The following is a 20,237-nucleotide window of genomic DNA, read 5'->3' as shown; positions in this document are numbered from 1 at the left end:
GTTAGGGGCACTCAATGACGAGTTTATCCATATCCTTATCAGACTGGAAGAAACAGAGAAAGCACAGAAATAGAAAAAAAAAATCTTGAGATAAAACTGAACTCACTTTCACCCAATTTCACCTCCACAATCACACTAGCTGACATCATGGATGCCAGTGTGCTGATGTTCTAAATCTGTTAAGTAAAATTAAGGAAGACAAGATTTGATGGTCTAGACACATTGTAGTTAAATATATATGCATGCCTCAGAGCTGCTCCATGAATTTAGAAATAAAGGGGTGATACAAACTTACTGCTGATCCACTTCCTTCGAACTGATTTTATTTGAAGACAACATTCCTTTTCTGTCATATTATGTATGTGGCCCTTAAATGAAGCTGCGTACGAGTAATACATAAATGTACCACAGATTCCTCACAAGCCAATTTACACACACTGCTTGGTGGGCAAAGAATTGCAAAGTGTATGTGAATTTATTGTAAAATACTTCAAGTGCCTCACTGACCTTAGTCATATCTGTTATCTCTACATACAGCCGAACATCTGCCATCTGATCCATGAAATCACCAAACAGTATATTTCTGTCACCCAAAACTTCATCAGGATCTGCTTCAAAGTCTGCTTCGATGTGCTGGTTTAGCAGCTGATCAAACCAGTTTCGGTCCTGGTCATTCACAAGGCGATCTTGAAACACTCTACAGCATTCATGATACCACAAGCGTAACATATGATGGGCATCCTGTAATAAATATTAAGTTGTTACTCTTCCAGTCATGTGATCTTTGTTATAGGACTCAAATATAATGTGTGTGTGTGGGGGGGGGGGGGGCGGGGGGGGGGTTGGAGGTATATAGAGGGGAAGAAGAGAGTTAAGAGGGAGGTGGGGAGAGAGGGAGGGAGGGAGAGGGGGAGAGAGAGATCAATACATATTCATCAGTGCTGCTTGTTCACAGATCTTCAGGATGGAACTACACACAAATAACATGGCAGCAATATCAGAAATGAAAATAATAATAAGAGCTACTAAGAATTCAAAGGCACATCAAACGTATCTCGAATCAATTTTATTTCTTACATTTAGACAAATCGTTTCACACAACATTTGACATTTGTTTTCAATTTTTTTTTATTTTGACGTTCTTGGCAGTTAAATTTCGTACCAATGTGCTTTTTATGCACAGAATAGCTAGGCTTTGAAAAAATGAACTTTTCAACACTTCATTCACAGAGTTAGCAGCAGCAGTTTGTGAAATATTCAGTTTTCCCTCAAATCTCTAATTAAGTTTTTCTTAATTATGTTGATTACTTTCAAGTTTTTTTTTCTATTTTTGGAAAACTAGACAGCCCACTCATCAATTCCATACCCCATTTGTCTATTTCCCATTCTTTCATTACCTAAGAAAATTCAGAAAACAATTTCCCTTAAATCACTAATTAAGTTTTACCTAATTACCCAAATTAATCCCAAGCAAGTAAACACTGATTTGCATAACTAGACCTCATGCTGGTCAATTTGATACCCCATTTGTCCATTTACAGCTGTTAGATTTTCTATGAAAAGCTGGGCAAAAATCCATTGTGTAATTGTGAATTTCTAGGGAGTCTTTTTTTTTCATTCCTCGCAAACATTTGACCACAAAAACAAGGATGAAATAGCACTGAAACCCATTCCAAAGTAAACTGCAAGGATACAATGGATTTATGAATAAATGAAACAATTTTTGGGGACTTACCAGCTACTTACACCGAAAAATACAGTTCAACATCAACCAACAACAGCAATGATTCTGGCAACAGCAGTAAAGGTCATCTCTCATTCTTCAGCACAGACCCACAACAGCAATAAATGTAGCAGCATCAGCTTCAATAGTTTCAGCAAGATAAAGCACATCATGCTTTTTTACTCCTAGTGCCTCTGAAGTACTCAATAGGTACAAGATCAGTGATGGAAATGGAAGTTGCTATGAAAACTTTTGGGTATAAAAACTTGGCAATACATCTGATTCTTACCAATACCTCTGAAAAAAAGTTTGGAGAAATGTGTAACATACAAATAACACAAAAATTTAAAAGTGTTGACTTCTAAGGAGTAGTGCAGCACTGAGATGGAAAGTTGCTCTCAAAACTAACAGATTGGAAAGATGAAAGATTGGATGCAATAAGTTTCAAAGCAAGCAGCAATTGCTAGGAGCCTTGAAATCTCAGCATCTTCAGAAAAATATCAAGCCATGGCTCTTTATCAAACAATGGACAAGTGGAGTACAATCAACAGAATTCAGGAACCTTGTTGTTATGACAGCAAGCAGCACAGGTTATTGACTAAATGGTGCCTGTACACATCTAGAAGAATTATTTAATCATAGCCTGTTGTACCCCTTTTGCCATTGTATTTTTCAGTTGCATTTGAGGAATTTTTGTCTCACTAATAGTGCAGCTTTCTACATTCATATGAAAATGAAACTAAAGACACAATCAAATGCTCTTTGCATGAGATTTCAGGGGAAAAGAGAAGCTACGTACACCTAGGACCTTAATTTTGGTATTTTGTGAGGTATTACGCTCTCAAATATAGCTAAAATGAATGACAATAAAGAAGCTGAAAGTGAAGCAAGCGGTGGAGGAGTATCATATGAAACTCGGGATATTTTTAACAGTATAAAAGATGTGGAAGTTGATAGGAAACCTGACCAGAATGATAAACTAAGAATTATCTAAGGGAAACTGGGAGATATGCAAACAGAAATGAGAGCTGGCAGTGACCAAATGAAATCCAATAGTGACCAAATGAAATCTAACAGTGACCTATTAGATCTAAAATAAAATCCAATAGTGATCATTTAGATTCAAGACTACAAAACTTAGAATCTACCTGATGAATCATATGCAACCAACTTACTGAAGCATATAATTCTTTGGACAGCATAGTAAATAAAAGTAACAGGGAACTCAGTCTAGAGTACTTGGTTGTGGAAAGTAGTGTTCTTGTTGTAGAAGAATCTTGTGTTAACGCAGCTCCACCAGATATTGTACAAAGTGGAACAGCTGCAGTTTACATTTATAAAAGTGTGGATGATGAACAATGGTGGCAATTTCATATTATTCACAAAATTTAAAATTTAAACTTTCTCTGTGTGATGATTTTGTGCAAATGTTGGCTTCAATGACAGATCAACAAAGTTACAAACTGCAATCTGGAAAGGTTTCTGTCAAATGAGTGTTACACGTAATTGCATAGGCTTCCGCAGCCAGAGCCAGTTGACAAAAACGTTTTCTGCGTATGGTACCACATCATATTGTATAAAACTACTGATGGAGAAAAACCAATGTTTTGGGTACAGTTGCATCGGCCTTCTTCCGGCTCTACTGGTGTTTTCTAGCTATACAGTGTTCCTTGTGTTTTGTTGTTACTTTTCACTGCACATGGCATTACGTCATAATTTTAAAAAGATAGTTCATTTCATTGGTCACTTAGGGGGACATACTTGTGGAAATGACAAAAAATTTTACAAAATTTTCTTGGTCTATAGAAAAGAGCATTTCATGCTGATTTCAAAAATGTATAGTTTATGGGCATTATCATTTTCTATTCATTCTAAAATTGAGGTTGAACATAATGTTGCACAGGGGCTACGCTCATCTGTCTGTCTGAAGTGTGTCAGAATACGCGATGCATTATTTTGATCTTCCATTTTTTCCATCATTAGTTACAGATTGTTAACACAGGTGTATTCTAGAAGGCCCTAACTCCCACAACCAAAGTACAGGCATGTCTAGAGGGCTATGGTGAATGTAAACAAAGATCTGAGAATATATGATTTTGGAATTTCATACGTGTGTGGTTTTGTAGTTATTCTACATCTACATCTACATCGATACTCCGCAAGCCACCCAACGGTGTGTGGCGGAGGGCACTTTACGTGCCACTGTAATTACCTCCCTTTCCTGTTCCAGTCGCGTATGGTTCGCGGGAAGAACGACTGTCTGAAAGCCTCCGTGCGTGCTCTAATCTCTCTAATTTTACATTCGTGATCTCCTCGGGAAGTATAAGTAGGGGGAAGCAATATATTCGATACCTCATCCAGAAACGCACCCTCTCGAAACCTGGCGAGCAAGCTACACCGCGATGCAGAGCGCCTCTCTTGCAGAGTCTGCCACTTGAGTTTATTAAACATCTCCGTAACGCTATCACGGTTACCAAATAACCCAGTGACGAAACGCGCCGCTCTTCTTTGGATCTTCTCTATCTCCTCCGTCAACCCGACCTGGTACGGATCCCACACTGATGAGCAATACTCAAGTATAGGTCGAACGAGTGTTTTGTAAGCCACCTCCTTTGTTGATGGACTACATTTTCTAAGCACTCTCCCAATGAATCTCAACCTGGTACCTGCCTTACCAACAATTAATTTTATATGATCATTCCACTTCAAATCGTTCCGTACGCATACTCCCAGATATTTTACAGAAGTAACTGCTACCAGTGTTTGTTCCGCTATCATATAATCATACAATAAGGGATCCTTCTTTCTATGTATTCGCAATACATTACATTTGTCTATGTTAAGGGTCAGTTGCCACTCCCTGCACCAAGTGCCTATCCGCTGCAGATCTTCTGTGTTGTTTTGTTTCTGTGTGTGTGTTTCCTGTGCTACAAATGCCGAGAGTAAAGAAATTTAGCCCCAAACAAAAGTTTTGTAGCAAGCAGTTCCACACAACCGAATAATACGCTTCAGTTGCTTCAAAAGTCGCCCATGTAAACTGTGTCTACAGGCAGTGCTTCTAGACATAAACTTTTGCTTTCTGAATGTAAGATGAACAAGCCTTGTAGTATTGTGAGGAGCAATAATGATGGAAATGTTAATGCGAACCTAAATATACCATCAAGACTTTTGTAGAGTGCTGCGAAATGTAAGTACTGCAATTGTGAAGGTAGCACTGACGTTTCTGAGGACATTTCAGCAAGAAAGGGTCTTTCAAGTCGCTTAGTGATTGCTTGTAACTCATGTAAGATGCACAGTGATACTATGAATTTGACAGTAACTGATAGTCGACATTACAGTGTAAATATTCAGCTTGCTTATTCAATGTGATGTATTGGAAGGGGAAGGAGAGCTGCCCAGACTTTTTGTGCAGTGATGGATTTGCCTCCACCTCCACTGACAGGTACAGTAAATTAATATATAATGCTTTATGTGGTGTATGTGAACATTCAATGAAAAGAGCAGCAGAAGAAGCAGTAGCCTTGTCTGAGAATACAGACACTGTAGCAGCATTTGATGGATCTTGGCAGAAGAGAGGTCATACTTCTCTGAATGGGACTGTAACTGCCACATTTACTGAAACTGGCAAGATACTAGATTATGAATGTCTAACAAAGCACTGCCAAGGTTGTTCAAGTAAATTTATTGGCACCCATGTTTGTGTAAAGAACGTTGATGGCCCAAGTGAAAACATGGAAATGAAAGGAGCTATAAAAATTTTTAGAAGATCAGAGGTCAGTCATGGAGTGAGGTATGTAGGCTACCTTGGGGATGGAGACTGTAAACAACACACTACTGTTGTTAATGGACAGACCATATGGGGACACTAATAGAAAAGCTTGAATGTGATGGGCATGTACAAAAAAGAATGGGAGCTCGGGTGAGAAAATTGTGTAAAGACTTCAGTGGAAAAAAACTGCCAGACGGAAAACATGTAGGTGGTCCAGGTCATCTTACAAAAAGTGAAACTGATTCTTTGACTCAATATTATGGACTAGCAATAAGGAGAAATGTAGGAGATTTGGAGAACATGAGACGAGCTGTTTGGGCAACATGGTTCCACAGAGTGTCAACAGATGAAACGCCACAGCATGGTTTGTATCCAAATGGGGAAGATTCGTGGTGCACGTACTGGTTGAGCAATGCTATAGGCATAAAATATACCCACAAGCATTCCCTACCACCTGCTGTAATGGAGGCAATTAGGCCTATATATAGGGATCTGACAAATAAGAATCTACTTAGGAAATGTATGCAAGGTCTCTGTCAGAATGCAAATGAAAGCTTCAACAGCTGTATATGGGAGAAAATACCCAACACTGTGTGTTGAGCTGACGGTGCTGAATATTGGTGTAATGGGGGCAATAATAACAATCAATGATGGTGCAATTTCAAGGATCAATGTTATAAGGAAACTGAAGATCCAGATGGGAAAGAATATGAATTCAGTTCTAACTGCTATTGATAAGCGGCAGGTAAGCGAAGCAGAGACGGTTGCAGAAGCTGCTACCAAGGAATCTAGGATAAATAAAAGAATGAAGAGAAGGAGTTGGAGGATAAGGAAACAGGAGGACAACTGTAGTATGCAGCTGGAATGTTCTAAATGAGCATAGTGGTAAGTCAATAAATCTGTAAATCTTCTTTTGCGATTTACAAAAACTTGAATTTTCATCATTCAGGTAGCTACACTTTTCTCCTAAATGACTGAAGTTAAACTCACCTCCTCTACCTCCCTTGTCTACTATTTCCTGAAAAATTTATAACATGATGATGATGTCAGTGATATTTGAGCTACATTTTAAAATAATTTTGTTGTAGTAAAATAAATAACTTTTATTTTTCACAGATCAGCATCAGGGAAGGAAATTGGAGGTATAAAACACTTACGTGAATGTTGTCTGTACTCTGACTCTTTTTCCAAGTTGTGCAGTCAGTGGTTCCAAAGAAAATGGTACCGCAGTGAAATAGTGTTTTATTTTTTATACTATTATAAATATTGTTGACAGTATCTAAATATAATAAGTATCTGAATGGTTTTTTGGGAAATGCTTTGACTAATGACCCTAATTGTGTGTTAGAGTTTTGAGCTATCTCTCATTTATAGATCAGTTGCACTATGAGGGTGAAGATAATGCTAAAAATGCAGCCCATTCAGGGGCGTATCCCCTTAAGGACCACAGACAGTGTCCACAAATCATGGCACATAACACAAGAGCCAATAGACAACAGAGGTTACGCTCACCCTCCATCACAATAACCTATTAAAATAAAGTTCCCTCTCCTTCTTCCTGAAGCGACCAATGAAATGAACTATCTTTTTAAAATTATGACATAATGGCATGCACAATGAACAGTAATAACAAAATATAAGGGACATTGCATAGCTAGAAGGCACTAGTAGACACAGAAGAAGGCCACTGCAACTGTGGCAGAAACGTTGGTTTTTCTCCAGCAGTAGTTTTACACAACAAGACGCAGTTCCATAGCCAGAAAACTTTTATGGCAAGTGTTACATGCTTTGCTACAGATCAACAAAAACTCAGCTCAAAGACAGTTTATCTATTTTCCTTGGCATGGTGTTGTGTTTGCACTGAACAGAGTACTAGTAAAACTGGGGCTTGCATTGAAACTGAAAGAATCTTTGAATAGGTGGAATCCAGGATAATGATGCTGAGGAGTTGCAGCAGTAAAATTCTCAGAGGATCACAAACTCTGTTCATGATGTTGGTGCAGAAAGCCCATGGCCTTGATGTTCTTGCAATGTTACTTCAGTAATTACAAATTTATATACTGCATGTTTTCTCCCACTCATTAATTTATCCTTGTACAACTGTCTCCTACTGTCAATCTATCTTCTTCTTCATACTAGTATAAAAGACAATGATGTAGTGATCTTATGATCTCACAGCACCAAATAAACATACTGAAATGACAAATTGTATAGGAAATGGAAAGCAAAATATAAGGTTCATTATTCTTTACATTGGGAAACCTTATACAAGTGAAACACTATTTGTATGTTTTAAATTTTGACTGTCTGGTAGTGGCAACAAAGTAAGTGTCTGATCACACACAGATGAGACAGGAACTGAAACTGAGGACAGCAATGCAAAATCTAAAATGCTTAACTCTTTTTTCAAATGCTCCTCTACAAAGGATTACCCTCAAGAACTACCCCAGTTCAATTCTCATGCCACTGAAAAGATAAGTGACATACAGTCAGTCAAAAAAGTATTTGTCTAGTTGTAATTTTTTTTAAACTAAGTATATGTGACAAGAAATGAAGGGAACATAAAATGTGAACATCCAGTCATATGCAACGAACCTTGGTAAGTAATTTTTATTGATGGATAAAGAAATAAATACAACCATAGCGATAACAAATTTGACAAAATGGAGAATTTATTCAAGGGCTACTTCAAAAAGTATTCATCCACTCATATGTTTTTAATTTACAATCTGAAAATATGGTTTCAATTACAAAAATTAATATTTAGTGGGGTTTCCCTTTGCAGCTATTACTGCTTGTAGTCGTCTGGGCATCGACTTGACCAAGTTTGCCATCAGAGAGGCTGGAATTTTGTCCCATTCATCTTGAAGTGCTTCTTTTAGGTCTGTCTTGTTAGAAATGTTTCTTCTCGTGATGCCATCTTCCATTACTTTCCAAAGGTGTTCAATAGGATTAATGTCTGGGCTCTGAGGACGGGTATTGTACAGGAGCCCCAGCCTTTATCTTGTTGAAAAATGTAATTTCCTTGCAGACCTAATTTTTCAGCACTAGGATTCAGATTGTCCTTTAAAATGTTGATATACATATGGTGAGCGATTGTATCTTCTATGAAATGTAATTTTCCAACACCTGCAGCACTTATGCAGCCCCCCGCCATCAAGGAGCTACCACTGTCTTTAACCACTGGCACTAGAATGGTTCAAATGGCTCTGAGCACTATACGACTTAACATCTGAGATCATCAGTCCCCTAGACTTAGAACTACTTAAACCTAACTAACTTACGGACTTACGGACATCACTCACATCCATGCCCAAGGCAGGATTTGAACCTGCGACCGTGGCAGCAGCGCTGTTTCGGACTGAAGGGCCTAGAACCGCTCGGCCACAGCGACCGGCATTGGCACAACATTGTGTGGCAACATCTCCACATTCTTCTTACGCCACACCATTCAACCGCCATCCGACCCAAATACATTATATTTACTCTCATCAGAAAATATGACTCTATTCCAGAAGACTTCCTTTTTGAATCTATGTTCTATTGCAAAATGAAGATGTTTCTTTTGATTCTGTTCACTGACCCAAAATTTCTTGCACACTACCCGGCAGTGATATCCATACATTTTGAAGGTATTTCTAATTGTGCTGGCACATACCTTCTTTCCCCTAGACCCTAACTCCCCAGCCAACTTATGAGTGCTGATTTTAGGTTTCTTCTTCATTTCCCTGATGATAAATCTCATGTCTGCATCAGTCAAAGTTTGAGGGCATCTGGTACATGGTTGGTTTCTTAATACTTTTGTTGCGCAAAATTAACCTATTATCGACTTAACCGTTGATCTAGGTCTACCGACTACTTTAGCAATCTCGTAAGAAGATTTCACTCATTATGTAAGTGCAGAATAAGTTTCCTTTCAATTAGCATCATCTCACTACTCTTATGGCCCATGGTGCTAATTGCACAGTATTGGCGCTGTTCAGAATCACAACAGGTGATGGAGTGGGGCCGTGCATGGTTGACTCTAGTATGTGCCATGGCTCAGCGTTATAGTTTAATCACTGCACACAGAATTTCAACATGTTCTGATGGTGGATGAATACTTTATCAACTACCTCTTGTATTACATTTCCTATTTTGTTAACTTTGCTGCCGATTTGGACGTATTTCTTTCCTTTCTTTTCAACAAAAATGACTTACTGAGGTACTTCTTACATGAGTGGCTCTTTAGATTTTGTACACATTTCTTTTCATGTAACACAAACTTCGTTTTCTAAAAGATATGCAGCTAGATGAATACTTTTTGGACTCACTGTAAGTGGTAGTCTCAGTGGTGTTGAGAAAAAGCTGAAACTGAACAAAGCTCCAGGGGCTAATGGTATCATCCCTTGAATGGAAAACCATCCTAGTAATTGGAAGAAAGCGAATGTCACACCCTTCTACAACAAGGGTAGTAGAAGTGATCCACAAAACTACTGTACAATATCCTTGACAATGATTTGTTGTAGTATCTTAGAACATACTCTGAGCTCAAACATAATGTGTTATCTCAAACAGAATGACATCCAGCATACCAAACAACATTGATTTCAAAAACAACATCATGTGAAATCCAACTCCTGCTTTTCACACGACGTAGTGAAAGCTTTGGATCAAGGCAGTCAGGAAGATGCAGTATTTCTTGACTTCCGGAAAGCATTTGACTCAGTACCACATCTACACCTACTATCAAATATATGATCATACAGCTATCAAGCGAAATCTGTGTTTGGGCTGAGGTGGTAGGGAGGGCACAGCATGTTATCTCGGATATAGAGTCATTGTCAGATGTAGTCTTCGCCAAAGCAGTTATAATCCCATCAGTATGCAATATCAGTTATCTTTATTACACCAGAACATTCCGGGACTCAGAAATAAAGTTGATGAACTATTCATTTATACTGATGAAATGAATTCATCCAACCAAGTTGACATAATCTGCCTCTCTGAACATCAAGTGACCACTGGTGTAGATATGTTAGACATTTCAGGATTTAAACTAGCTTCCTACTTCTGCAGAGTAGATATGGATGGAGGAGGAGTTGCCACATTTATTAAAAACTGCCATAAATTCAAGAACATTGACATTAATAAATTCTGTTTAGAGCTGCATCTATAAGCATGTGCAACAGAAGTAGAGTTCCATAACAGCTCCTATATAATAGTAACTATTTACCGAGCACCTGCAGGAAATTATAATCTATTCATAAATCATCTAGAAGCTCTTTTGGGTTATTTAACAGGAAGAAACAAAGAAATTTTGATTGCTGGTGACTTTAATACAGATTTTCTAGTGCAATCTTCCAGTAAACATTTACTGCAGTTAGTAGTGTTGTGTTTCAATCTAACTCACACTGTAAACTTTCCAAATAGGATCACAAAATCCTCAAGGAGAGTCATTGATAAAGTTTTTATAGACAAATCAAAGGAACAAAATCATATCATAAAACCTGTAATAAATGGACTATCAGATCATAACATGCAGCTTCTTGTTTTAGACGTAAATTCTACGCAGATTATCAAGACTGTTAAATCTGAGTACAGGAGAGTAGTCAATTAACCAAAAATTGAGTGTTTTAGAAAACTGCTCGAAGATATGAACTGGAAAGATGTTTATAGTGCTCATGACATGAATGAAAAATATAACACATTCATGAACAATGTCAGTACCATGTTTGAAAACTGTTTTCCTCTAAAAGTTACTCAAATTAAACAGAAGTCTATAATAAAACCATGGATTACACAAGGAATAAAGAATTCCTGTAAGACAAAAAGGAAAATGTAGCTGTCGACCAAGAATAGCTCCAATGCTGATGATTTAGCTAAATACAAGGAATACCGTAAAATATTTAAAAAAGTAATTCCGACATCTAAACAAATGCAGTACGAGAAGAAGATAGCAATGTCAGGGAACAAAATAAAAACAATACGGGATACAGTGAAAGAGGAGACTGATAGAACCAGAAAGGAACAGAAGCAAATAGGATTAAGGGTAGATGACACATTCGTAACCGATGGGCATAGTGTGGCAAATCTATTTAACAAGTACTTTAAATCCATTACTGATAGAATGGGATTGTCAGGATCAGTAAATAATGCCCTTGAATATCTGAAACTAGTCTTTACAAATAGCTTCAGGTACTTGAATATGTCACTCACCAAAAGAAATAACTCCCATGATAAAATCTTTAAAAACAAAGCATTCTAGTGGTTACGATGAAATATCAACAAAGTTAATTAAAGCATGTTCTTGTGAGTTTAGTACAATTCTAAGTTACTTGTGTAACCAGTCAATTATAACTGGGACATTTCATGACTGGCTAAAATATGCAGATGTTAAGCCTCTATTCAAGAAAGGGGATAAAGAGATACCATCAAACTACAGGCCGATTTCACTTTTGCCAGCATTCTCAAAAATTTTAGAAAAAGTAATGTACAGGCAGCTTCTCAACCATCTGACCACAAATAACATATTATCAATTTGGATTTCTGAAGGTTTCTGATATCAAGAAGGCTATTTACACCTACAGTGAAAATGTACTTAATTCATTAAATAACAAATTACAAGCAGCAGGTATTTTCTGTATTTGTCAAAGGCATTTTATTGTGTGAACCACAACATCCCTTTAAATAAATTAGAATTCTATGGTGTCACGGGCAGTGCTCCAAAATGGTTCAAGTCTTACCTTGCTAACAGGAAACAAAGGGTGTCAGAAATTACATGTGGTGTCCCACAAGGATCCATCTTAGGGCCATTGCTTTTTCTTGTGTACATTAATGATCTCTCATCAGTTACAATGCCAGAAGGAGAGTTCGTTTTGTTTGCAGATGACACAAGTATTGCAATAAATAGTATGTCGAGTGTAGTTCTAGAAAGATCTGCTAATCATATTTTCATGGATATTAATAAATGGTTTAAAGCTGACATTAAACTTCAAAATGACTGACTATATGCGATTCAGAACCTGTAACAGGTTTCCACCTAGCATATGCATAAATTATGAAGGAGAGGAGAGAGAAGAGGTTGACAGTCTTAAATTCCTGCGATTACAACTTGATAATAAATTCAGTTGAGAGGAGCACACCACAGAACTGCAGAAACGCCTTAACAAATCTGTATTTGCAATTCGAGTGTTAGCAGACATAGGCGACATAAAAATTAAAAAGCTTGCATACTTTGCCTACTTTCATTCCATAATGTGATATGGTATAATATTTTGGGGTAACTCTTCAAGTCAAACAAAAGTTTTCAGAGTCCAAAAGCGTGTAATACGTATGTGGCGGTCATCGATCACCAGAATAGAGCAGACTGGTATCTCTGCGCACAGACACGCTCTTAGGACACTGGTCTTGGCAGCGCCTTTGTGCAGTTGTGTTTATGTTTCGACAGGTGACGCTCGCGAGGATTGTTTATATGTGTATATGTGTAATTGTGCAGTTAGAATAAATACGAGTTTCATACCAGTGGTGTTCAGGTTATTACGGCAGCTAAGTGACCTGATTCCCATAGTGGTGACCCCGGACTTTTTCGATACTATCACGGTACACGCGTTTCTAATCTTTCCTCCTGCCACCGTTACGCACCGATGAACCACCACGTGATTTGTGACCCGGAGCTCGCCATGAGTTTGCCTACAATTTCATTCATGGATGAATCGCCGGTAATTCAGCCATCGAGGGCTCCGATTACAGAGTTAAACCCGTGTGCACAACATAACCCCACTAGTAAAGTCCACACACCGTGGCCCACACATGTTGCAGTACATCCAAACGCGTGGCAGTTTCTGGGCTTCATACCGCAGGTGAAACAAGAACTTCCCTCACCACAGTGCTCAGCAACATCCCATATGAATATGTTACATACCAGCCCGACACACGACCAGGTACTTTCGCCCAAAGTGCCTACCACTACGTTTCCGACATACCAACAGCATGCGACCGCATTTGCAGCAGCCGCGGCGCCTGTGCCTACCACATTTGCTCCCGCGCCGTGTGTGTCGTTTGGTCAGAGGCCTAATTGCACTACAGTACAGACACTCGACCCTATACCAGTTTCCAGGCTTCCGCTGCCCCCCCATTGCCATCTTCCCAAAATGCCACAGCAGCCACCTGTAGGGCAGTTTCTGAAGCTGCCACAACTACAGAAGGACAACGCTATATCATGGTTTGTGTTAGTGGACAATATTCTGGACATTCACAGAGTGTGGGGAGATGACGCACGTTTCATTTGATTAATTACCCACCTCCACGACGAACCAGACCTGGTCAGTGACCTATTGCTCTCGCCACCAAGCCAGCACAAATATGCCATCACAAGAGCTCGCATCATCGAGCACTTATCGCGCCCTCCAGCAGAAGCCATCCACTACATAATTCACGACGTGCCAATAGGGTACCGTACGCCCTCACAACTTTGGCGCCATTTAAGGGCCCAGGTGGGCAAGGAGCAACTCCCTGACCTCGCACTCTGGGCATTGTGGCTTGTGAAATTACCGCCAAACCTCCAACTACACCTGCTGGCTTACCAAAACGCCACTCTGGAGGAAAAACTACAACTGGCGGACCAGGCATATTCCATCATCAAACATCGCCAGGTCGCGTCCTCCTGTTTTTCTGACACTCCAAATGTTGACAACACTGCCGTCATGTCTAGTATGTTTCACCGGCCGGCCGGCAGAGGCCAGGCTCGCAGCTCACAGCAACATCCGATGGAGCCCCCTGGTGGCCAGACGGCCGTACTTGTTACGATTGCTCAACTGGTTGCCCCACCCATCTCCACATGGGTGCAACAGAACACACCACGTGACGTTGCCGGCTCAGGCACAACACCCAGCATACCCACTATGCTGGTATCATATCACGTTGGGCGATGCTGCGCGTTCTTGTCACGCACCCTGCGAGGCAGCAGCCCTCCTGCATCACGCTTCCGCAAACAGGATACCGGGGATTTTCGCCACCTTCCCCCCGCTCCCTGCCACACACTGTGCTACATTGCCCACCGTGACAGCCGAACATGCCCTGTCCGCTGCCCGGTCGCACCTGACAACCCAGCACCTCGAGATCACCAACCTTCCTGCCGAAAACGCACGCCTGCAACAGCTGATCACCGCCATGTCAGCACACGGGAGGCAGCAGGGGACGCTTCTGCACTGCGAGGATACACCCACGAGAAGTCCACCGAGGCACAGATACCTCCGCAACGATGCATTTTCCTGCAGGTCAGTGACATTCCTACCTCTAATGTAGTATGTGTTACCCCACCTAGTCCCAGTGTGGTTCCCCAGGGCGTCCCACAGGTGATAGGCGCAATTACTAACGGTACCTGTCACCATTTGAACACCACGGAAGGCCCCCCCAGTACGCAACAAGGCTCGATGCCTTAATGCCACCAAATTACAGCAAGTAAAAACCGCTGTACAGAATCTGTTAGATTCAGGTATTGTCCATCCACCCAACAGCAATTGGTCCTTGCCTATACATCTAGTGCCCAAGAAGGATGGTTCATTTCGTTTGTGTGGCGACTACTGTCAGTTGAACGCCAGAACAATTTTAGACAACTACCCTATACCAAACATACAAGATTTCGCCCAACAACTCCATGGTGCACGCGTTTCCAGTGTATTTGATTGTCGAAAAGCATACCATCAGATCCCCATGTACCAGTACAACATCCCTAAAACATCAATTATCACCCCTTTCGGACTGTACGAATACTGTTACATGCCGTACGACCTCAAACACACTGCACAGACTTGGCAACTGTTTATTGACTACATCCTTTTCTCACTCCCATACTGTTACGCGTATTTGGACGACATTCTCATTTCATCAACTACCCTAAAGGAACATGAACAGCCCCTATCAACAGTTCTTAGTATTCCCCCCAAGAATGGAGTCCAAATCAACGACGATAAATTTCAGTTGCGGTCCGCTAGTGTGACATATTTGGGCTATACTGTTTCCGCAGAAGGGACCTGCCCCACGTCAGACAGAGTCGCCTTTATACGAGGGCAGTTCAATAAGTAATGCAACACATTTTTTTTCTCGGCCAATTTTGGTTGAAAAAACCGGAAATTTCTTGTGGAATATTTTCAAACATTCCCGCTTCGCCTCGTATAGTTTCATTGACTTCCGACAGGTGGCAGCGCTGTACGGAGCTGTTAAAATGGCGTCTGTAACGGATGTGCGTTGCAAACAACGGGCAGTGATCGAGTTTCTTTTGGCGGAAAACCAGGGCATCTCAGATATTCATAGGCGCTTGCAGAATGTCTACGGTGATCTGGCAGTGGACAAAAGCACGGTGAGTCGTTGGGCAAAGCGTGTGTCATCATCGCCGCAAGGTCAAGCAAGACTGTCTGATCTCCCGCGTGCGGGCCGGCCGTGCACAGTTGTGACTCCTGCAATGGCGGAGAGTGCGAACACACTCGTTCGAGATGATCAACGGATCACCATCAAACAACTCAGTGCTCAACTTGACATCTCTGTTGGTAGTGCTGTCACAATTGTTCACCAGTTGGGATATTCAAAGGTTTGTTCCCGCTGGGTCCCTCGTTGTCTAACCGAACACCATAAAGAGCAAAGGAGAACCATCTGTGCGGAATTGCTTGCTCGTCATGTGGCTGAGGGTGACAATTTCTTGTCAAAGATTGTTACAGGCGATGAAACATGGGTTCATCACTTCGAACCTGAAACAAAACGGCAATCAATGGAGTGGCGCCACACCCACTCCCCTACCAAGAAAAAGTTTAAAGCCATACCCTCAGCCGGTAAAGTCATGGTTACAGTCTTCTGGGACGCTGAAGGGGTTATTCTGTTCGATGTCCTTCCCCATGGTCAAACGATCAACTCTGAAGTGTATTGTGCTACTCTTCAGAAATTGAAGAAACGACTTCAGCGTGTTCGTAGGCACAAAAATCTGAACGAACTTCTCCTTCTTCATGACAACGCAAGACCTCACACAAGTCTTCGCACCCGAGAGGAGCTCACAAAACTTCAGTGGACTGTTCTTCCTCATGCACCCTACAGCCCCGATCTCGCACCGTCGGATTTCCATATGTTTGGCCCAATGAAGGACGCAATCTGTGGGAGGCACTACGCGGATGATGAAGAAGTTATTGATGCAGTACGACGTTGGCTCCGACATCGACTAGTGGAATGGTACCGTGCAGGCATAAAGGCCCTCATTTCAAGGTGGCGTAAGGCCGTAGCATTGAATGGAGATTACGTTGAAAAATAGTGTTGTGTAGCTAAAAGATTGGGGAATAACCTGGTGTATTTCAATGCTGAATAAAACAAGCCCTGTTTCAGAAAAAAAATGTGTTGCATTACTTATTGAACTGCCCTCGTACATTACCTCCCCTGCCCGAGACTTACCGCAACCTACGTCGCTTTTTAGGGATGATAAATTTTTTCCGGTGGCACATCGCACACGCCGCACCCCTACAGGCTCCGTTGACCGATGCACTCATCAGGAAAAATACTTCAGGGCTCCGCAAGGTCCCGTGGGGCAACGACATGCGACGCACGTTCGACGCACTAAAAACGGCACTAGCAAATGCTGTCACGTTCGCGCACCCGGTACTGACGCCCCAATATCAATCACAGCTGACGCAAGAGACGCTGCTATTGGCGCTGTGCTCCTGCAGCAGGTGGCAGGCTCTGCACAACCACTACATTTCTTCTCACGGAAGTTGTCAGCATCCCAGCATAAGTGGTCCACCTTCGACCGATAACTCTGCTATTTACGAGGCAGTTTGGCATTTCTGAGAGGACATTGAGGGTAGGTCAGTGACCATATATACAGATCACAAACCGTTGGCGGATGCTGTGCGTAATCCCACAACCGACCTTCCCCCCTGCCGTTTCAGACACATGGACTTAATATGTCAATTCACAACAGATGTCCGTTATATCAAGGGTGCGGACAATGTCGTTGCTGACTACATGTCACGGGTCGGTACGATCTTGTTTTCTTGGCACTTCGACGACCCAACTGCTCCGGACGACGCAGACCGACGACGCCAGCGTTGCCGTTTTCCACGTTGACGTGTCACCTTTTCCAGTCGACGACCTGTTTCTCCAGCTACGAGATAGGACAAGGACACTGTTTGTCCTGCACGTTCCCCCCCCCCTCCCCCCCACATTGGACAATTCATCCGCCCAGGTTACACTCCAACGCACATTTGTGGTAACAACAGACGTGCAGGAGGCAGCAATCACCGCTTCAATCAACGAGGACAGCCACCTCTGCATTCGCGTGCCACTCATGGCACACCATCCCCCTGCATCGCCAGGCTGCTTGATCCCAGTTTCCAGTTTTGGCCGCCCGCTATGCCCACCGGCGTGGCACATCGACTTCATCACAACAGACTGATCACCACGCCAACCTACATCACCTCCTCTCACTGTGCTCCGCACTGGAAGGGGGGGCTCTGTGGTGGTCATCGACCACCAGAATAGGGCAAAGTGGTATCTCTGCGCACTGATACACTCTTAGGATGCGGGTCTTGGCGCAGGCCTTTGTGCAGTTGTGATTATGTTTCGACCAGTGACACTTGTGAGGCTTGTTTATGTGTAATTGTGCAGTTACAATAAATACAAGTTTCATGCAAGTGGTGTTCAGGTTATTACAGTAGCTAAGAGACCTGATTCCCGTATGTATTATTTGTGGAGTAAATTCACGGACGTCCTGTAGAAACCTCTTCAAAGAACTGGGCATACTAACGACTGACTCTCAGTATATTTACTCCTTAATGAAATTTGTCCTAAATAATATATCTCTTTTTCCAACAAAGAACTCAGTTCATACATACAATACCAGGAACAAAAATTATCTGCACAAGGACTTAAAAGCACTTACTTTAGTTCAAAAAGGGGTCCACTACTCAGAAACACTCAGCTTCAATAATTTGCCAGCAAACATAAAAAAATTTAGTTACAAATAAAGATCAGTTTAAAAGGAGCCTGAAAGACTTATTAGTGGCCAACTCCTACTCCACTGACGAATTTTTTAATAGAAACAGATTATGTATTGTGTACACTCATACTATTAGTATTGTTATTTCAACTTTAAAAAAAAAAGTGTTCCACAACGAGGATCTCCTCAGCACGGATCTATGGAACAAAAAACTAATCTAATCTAGTAACTCTGTGAGTGTCCAGGTAAGTGTGTTGGGGGCCTTGCTGTTCATGTTGTATATTAATGACCTTGCAAACAATATTCATAATATTCTCAGAATTTTTGCAGATGATGCAATTATCTATGATGAAGTACTGTCTGGAAGACGCTGCATAGATATTCAATCCAGGGTGTATACGTGGACAAGGAAGAAAAATTCCCGGATTTCCCAGTTAAAAATACACTTTCTCCAGGGTGAAAACACGCTTTTTCCGTGTTAAAGTCCCAGTATATTTTCCCTTATCAATCCTTTGAATGGTTACGGTTTTATACACAGGCATAGAATTCCCGGCACTTTAGAAAACGAAACTCAGAGAAAAAGACGAGTTTTGGAAATATCTTTTATACGCAGCAACATGTACATTGCGTATTTTCGTATTATGGAAGTATACACTGGAATTCCACCAAACACCGCATGTTACTTTCCGAATCATTGAAATCGAGATTGTGATGCGTTTCTGTAAGCCAGTCATAGCTCATGTCATGTGATCTCAGGAGCAGATGACAGTGGATATTCAGGGCATAGGACACGTGACGTAGTGAGCCAACAGCAATATCACTGTTACGTAGCACGAACACACAAGCGGGGGAAGTTAATAGTTTAAATTAATATACATAGTGTTGCTACAAGAAAAGCAAAGCTTTCACATATAATATTGGTCTCAGAGCTATGATTTCGCATATAATGTTGATCTTTTTTGCGCGTTTTTCATTTTACATTTTAAGAACCACACAAATGTGTCAGTAAAATTCTTAATAATGACAAATGTCTGATATTCAGGGTTCGAAATTCTTCTAAATGGCTTGTCATCAAACAGCTGATTTTTAAATGAGAGTCAAACGCTCTGTAAATTAAGAAATTCATGGTACATTCTCGCACATAGTACAACTTAATGTAAAAGGATATTTACTTTGAAAGTAACGCTTTTCAAACCACCATAGAAATATGTTCGTTTCAGCAGTTGCCAGAGAGCGCAGATAACAGGCGTCACCGCACTTGCGCAGTTACCATGACGGAAGCCCGTATGTACGTACGTCTAAAACATCGAAAGATCATACATTATGTCATAAAAGATACAATACATCAGAGGATACTCCAAGAGCATCGGAATTTCGTGAACCGTAACTAAAATGTGCACATTTAAAGTGCATACTTAAAAGTGCACATTCGTATGTCCAGATTCTCAATCAAGTAGACTTGGACCTGATGTTAAGCTTTTCAGTGTGGTTTTCGGGATGTAACTTTTCTTGGAGCACCAGTACTGTATATCATGTTTGGTTCTTTATTATGGCATAACGCCATACGTGCTAGAAGATGAAAACGTGAAGTTGAAATGCAGCGAACAGTTGAAATTAGCCAGTACTGTGGAATTGAACATATCGTTTGAAATACATTGACTGCCTCTGTGGAAAAGGTTAATAAAAGTCAAATTTCTTTAGCAAACAGGCAAAAATAATTTCATTGTTCTGCAAGGCGATTAATGCTTGACAGTCAGAAAGGTGGAAATAAAATCTGAAACTAATGTCAT

General features: G+C 41.0%; 1 protein-coding gene across 1 annotated transcript in view; it reads right to left on the bottom strand.

The window, feature by feature from the left end:
• LOC126417029 (dynein axonemal heavy chain 1-like) overlaps positions 1-20,237 on the bottom strand; it is a gene marked incomplete at its 3' end in the record, with an annotated part of 951,942 nt that overhangs the window by 315,799 nt on the left and 615,906 nt on the right. The window contains exon 37 of the mRNA XM_050084920.1: positions 508-741. Coding sequence (XP_049940877.1) covers positions 508-741 — 234 coding nt within the window. The remainder of the gene's footprint in view (positions 1-507; positions 742-20,237) is intronic.

The sequence above is a fragment of the Schistocerca serialis genome, chromosome 8 (assembly GCF_023864345.2).
Source record: "Schistocerca serialis cubense isolate TAMUIC-IGC-003099 chromosome 8, iqSchSeri2.2, whole genome shotgun sequence".
NCBI classification, from domain to species: Eukaryota; Metazoa; Arthropoda; class Insecta; order Orthoptera; family Acrididae; genus Schistocerca; species Schistocerca serialis.
The sequence above is the reverse complement of the archived record's forward strand: the minus strand, read 5'-3'. Positions and strand labels throughout refer to the sequence as shown.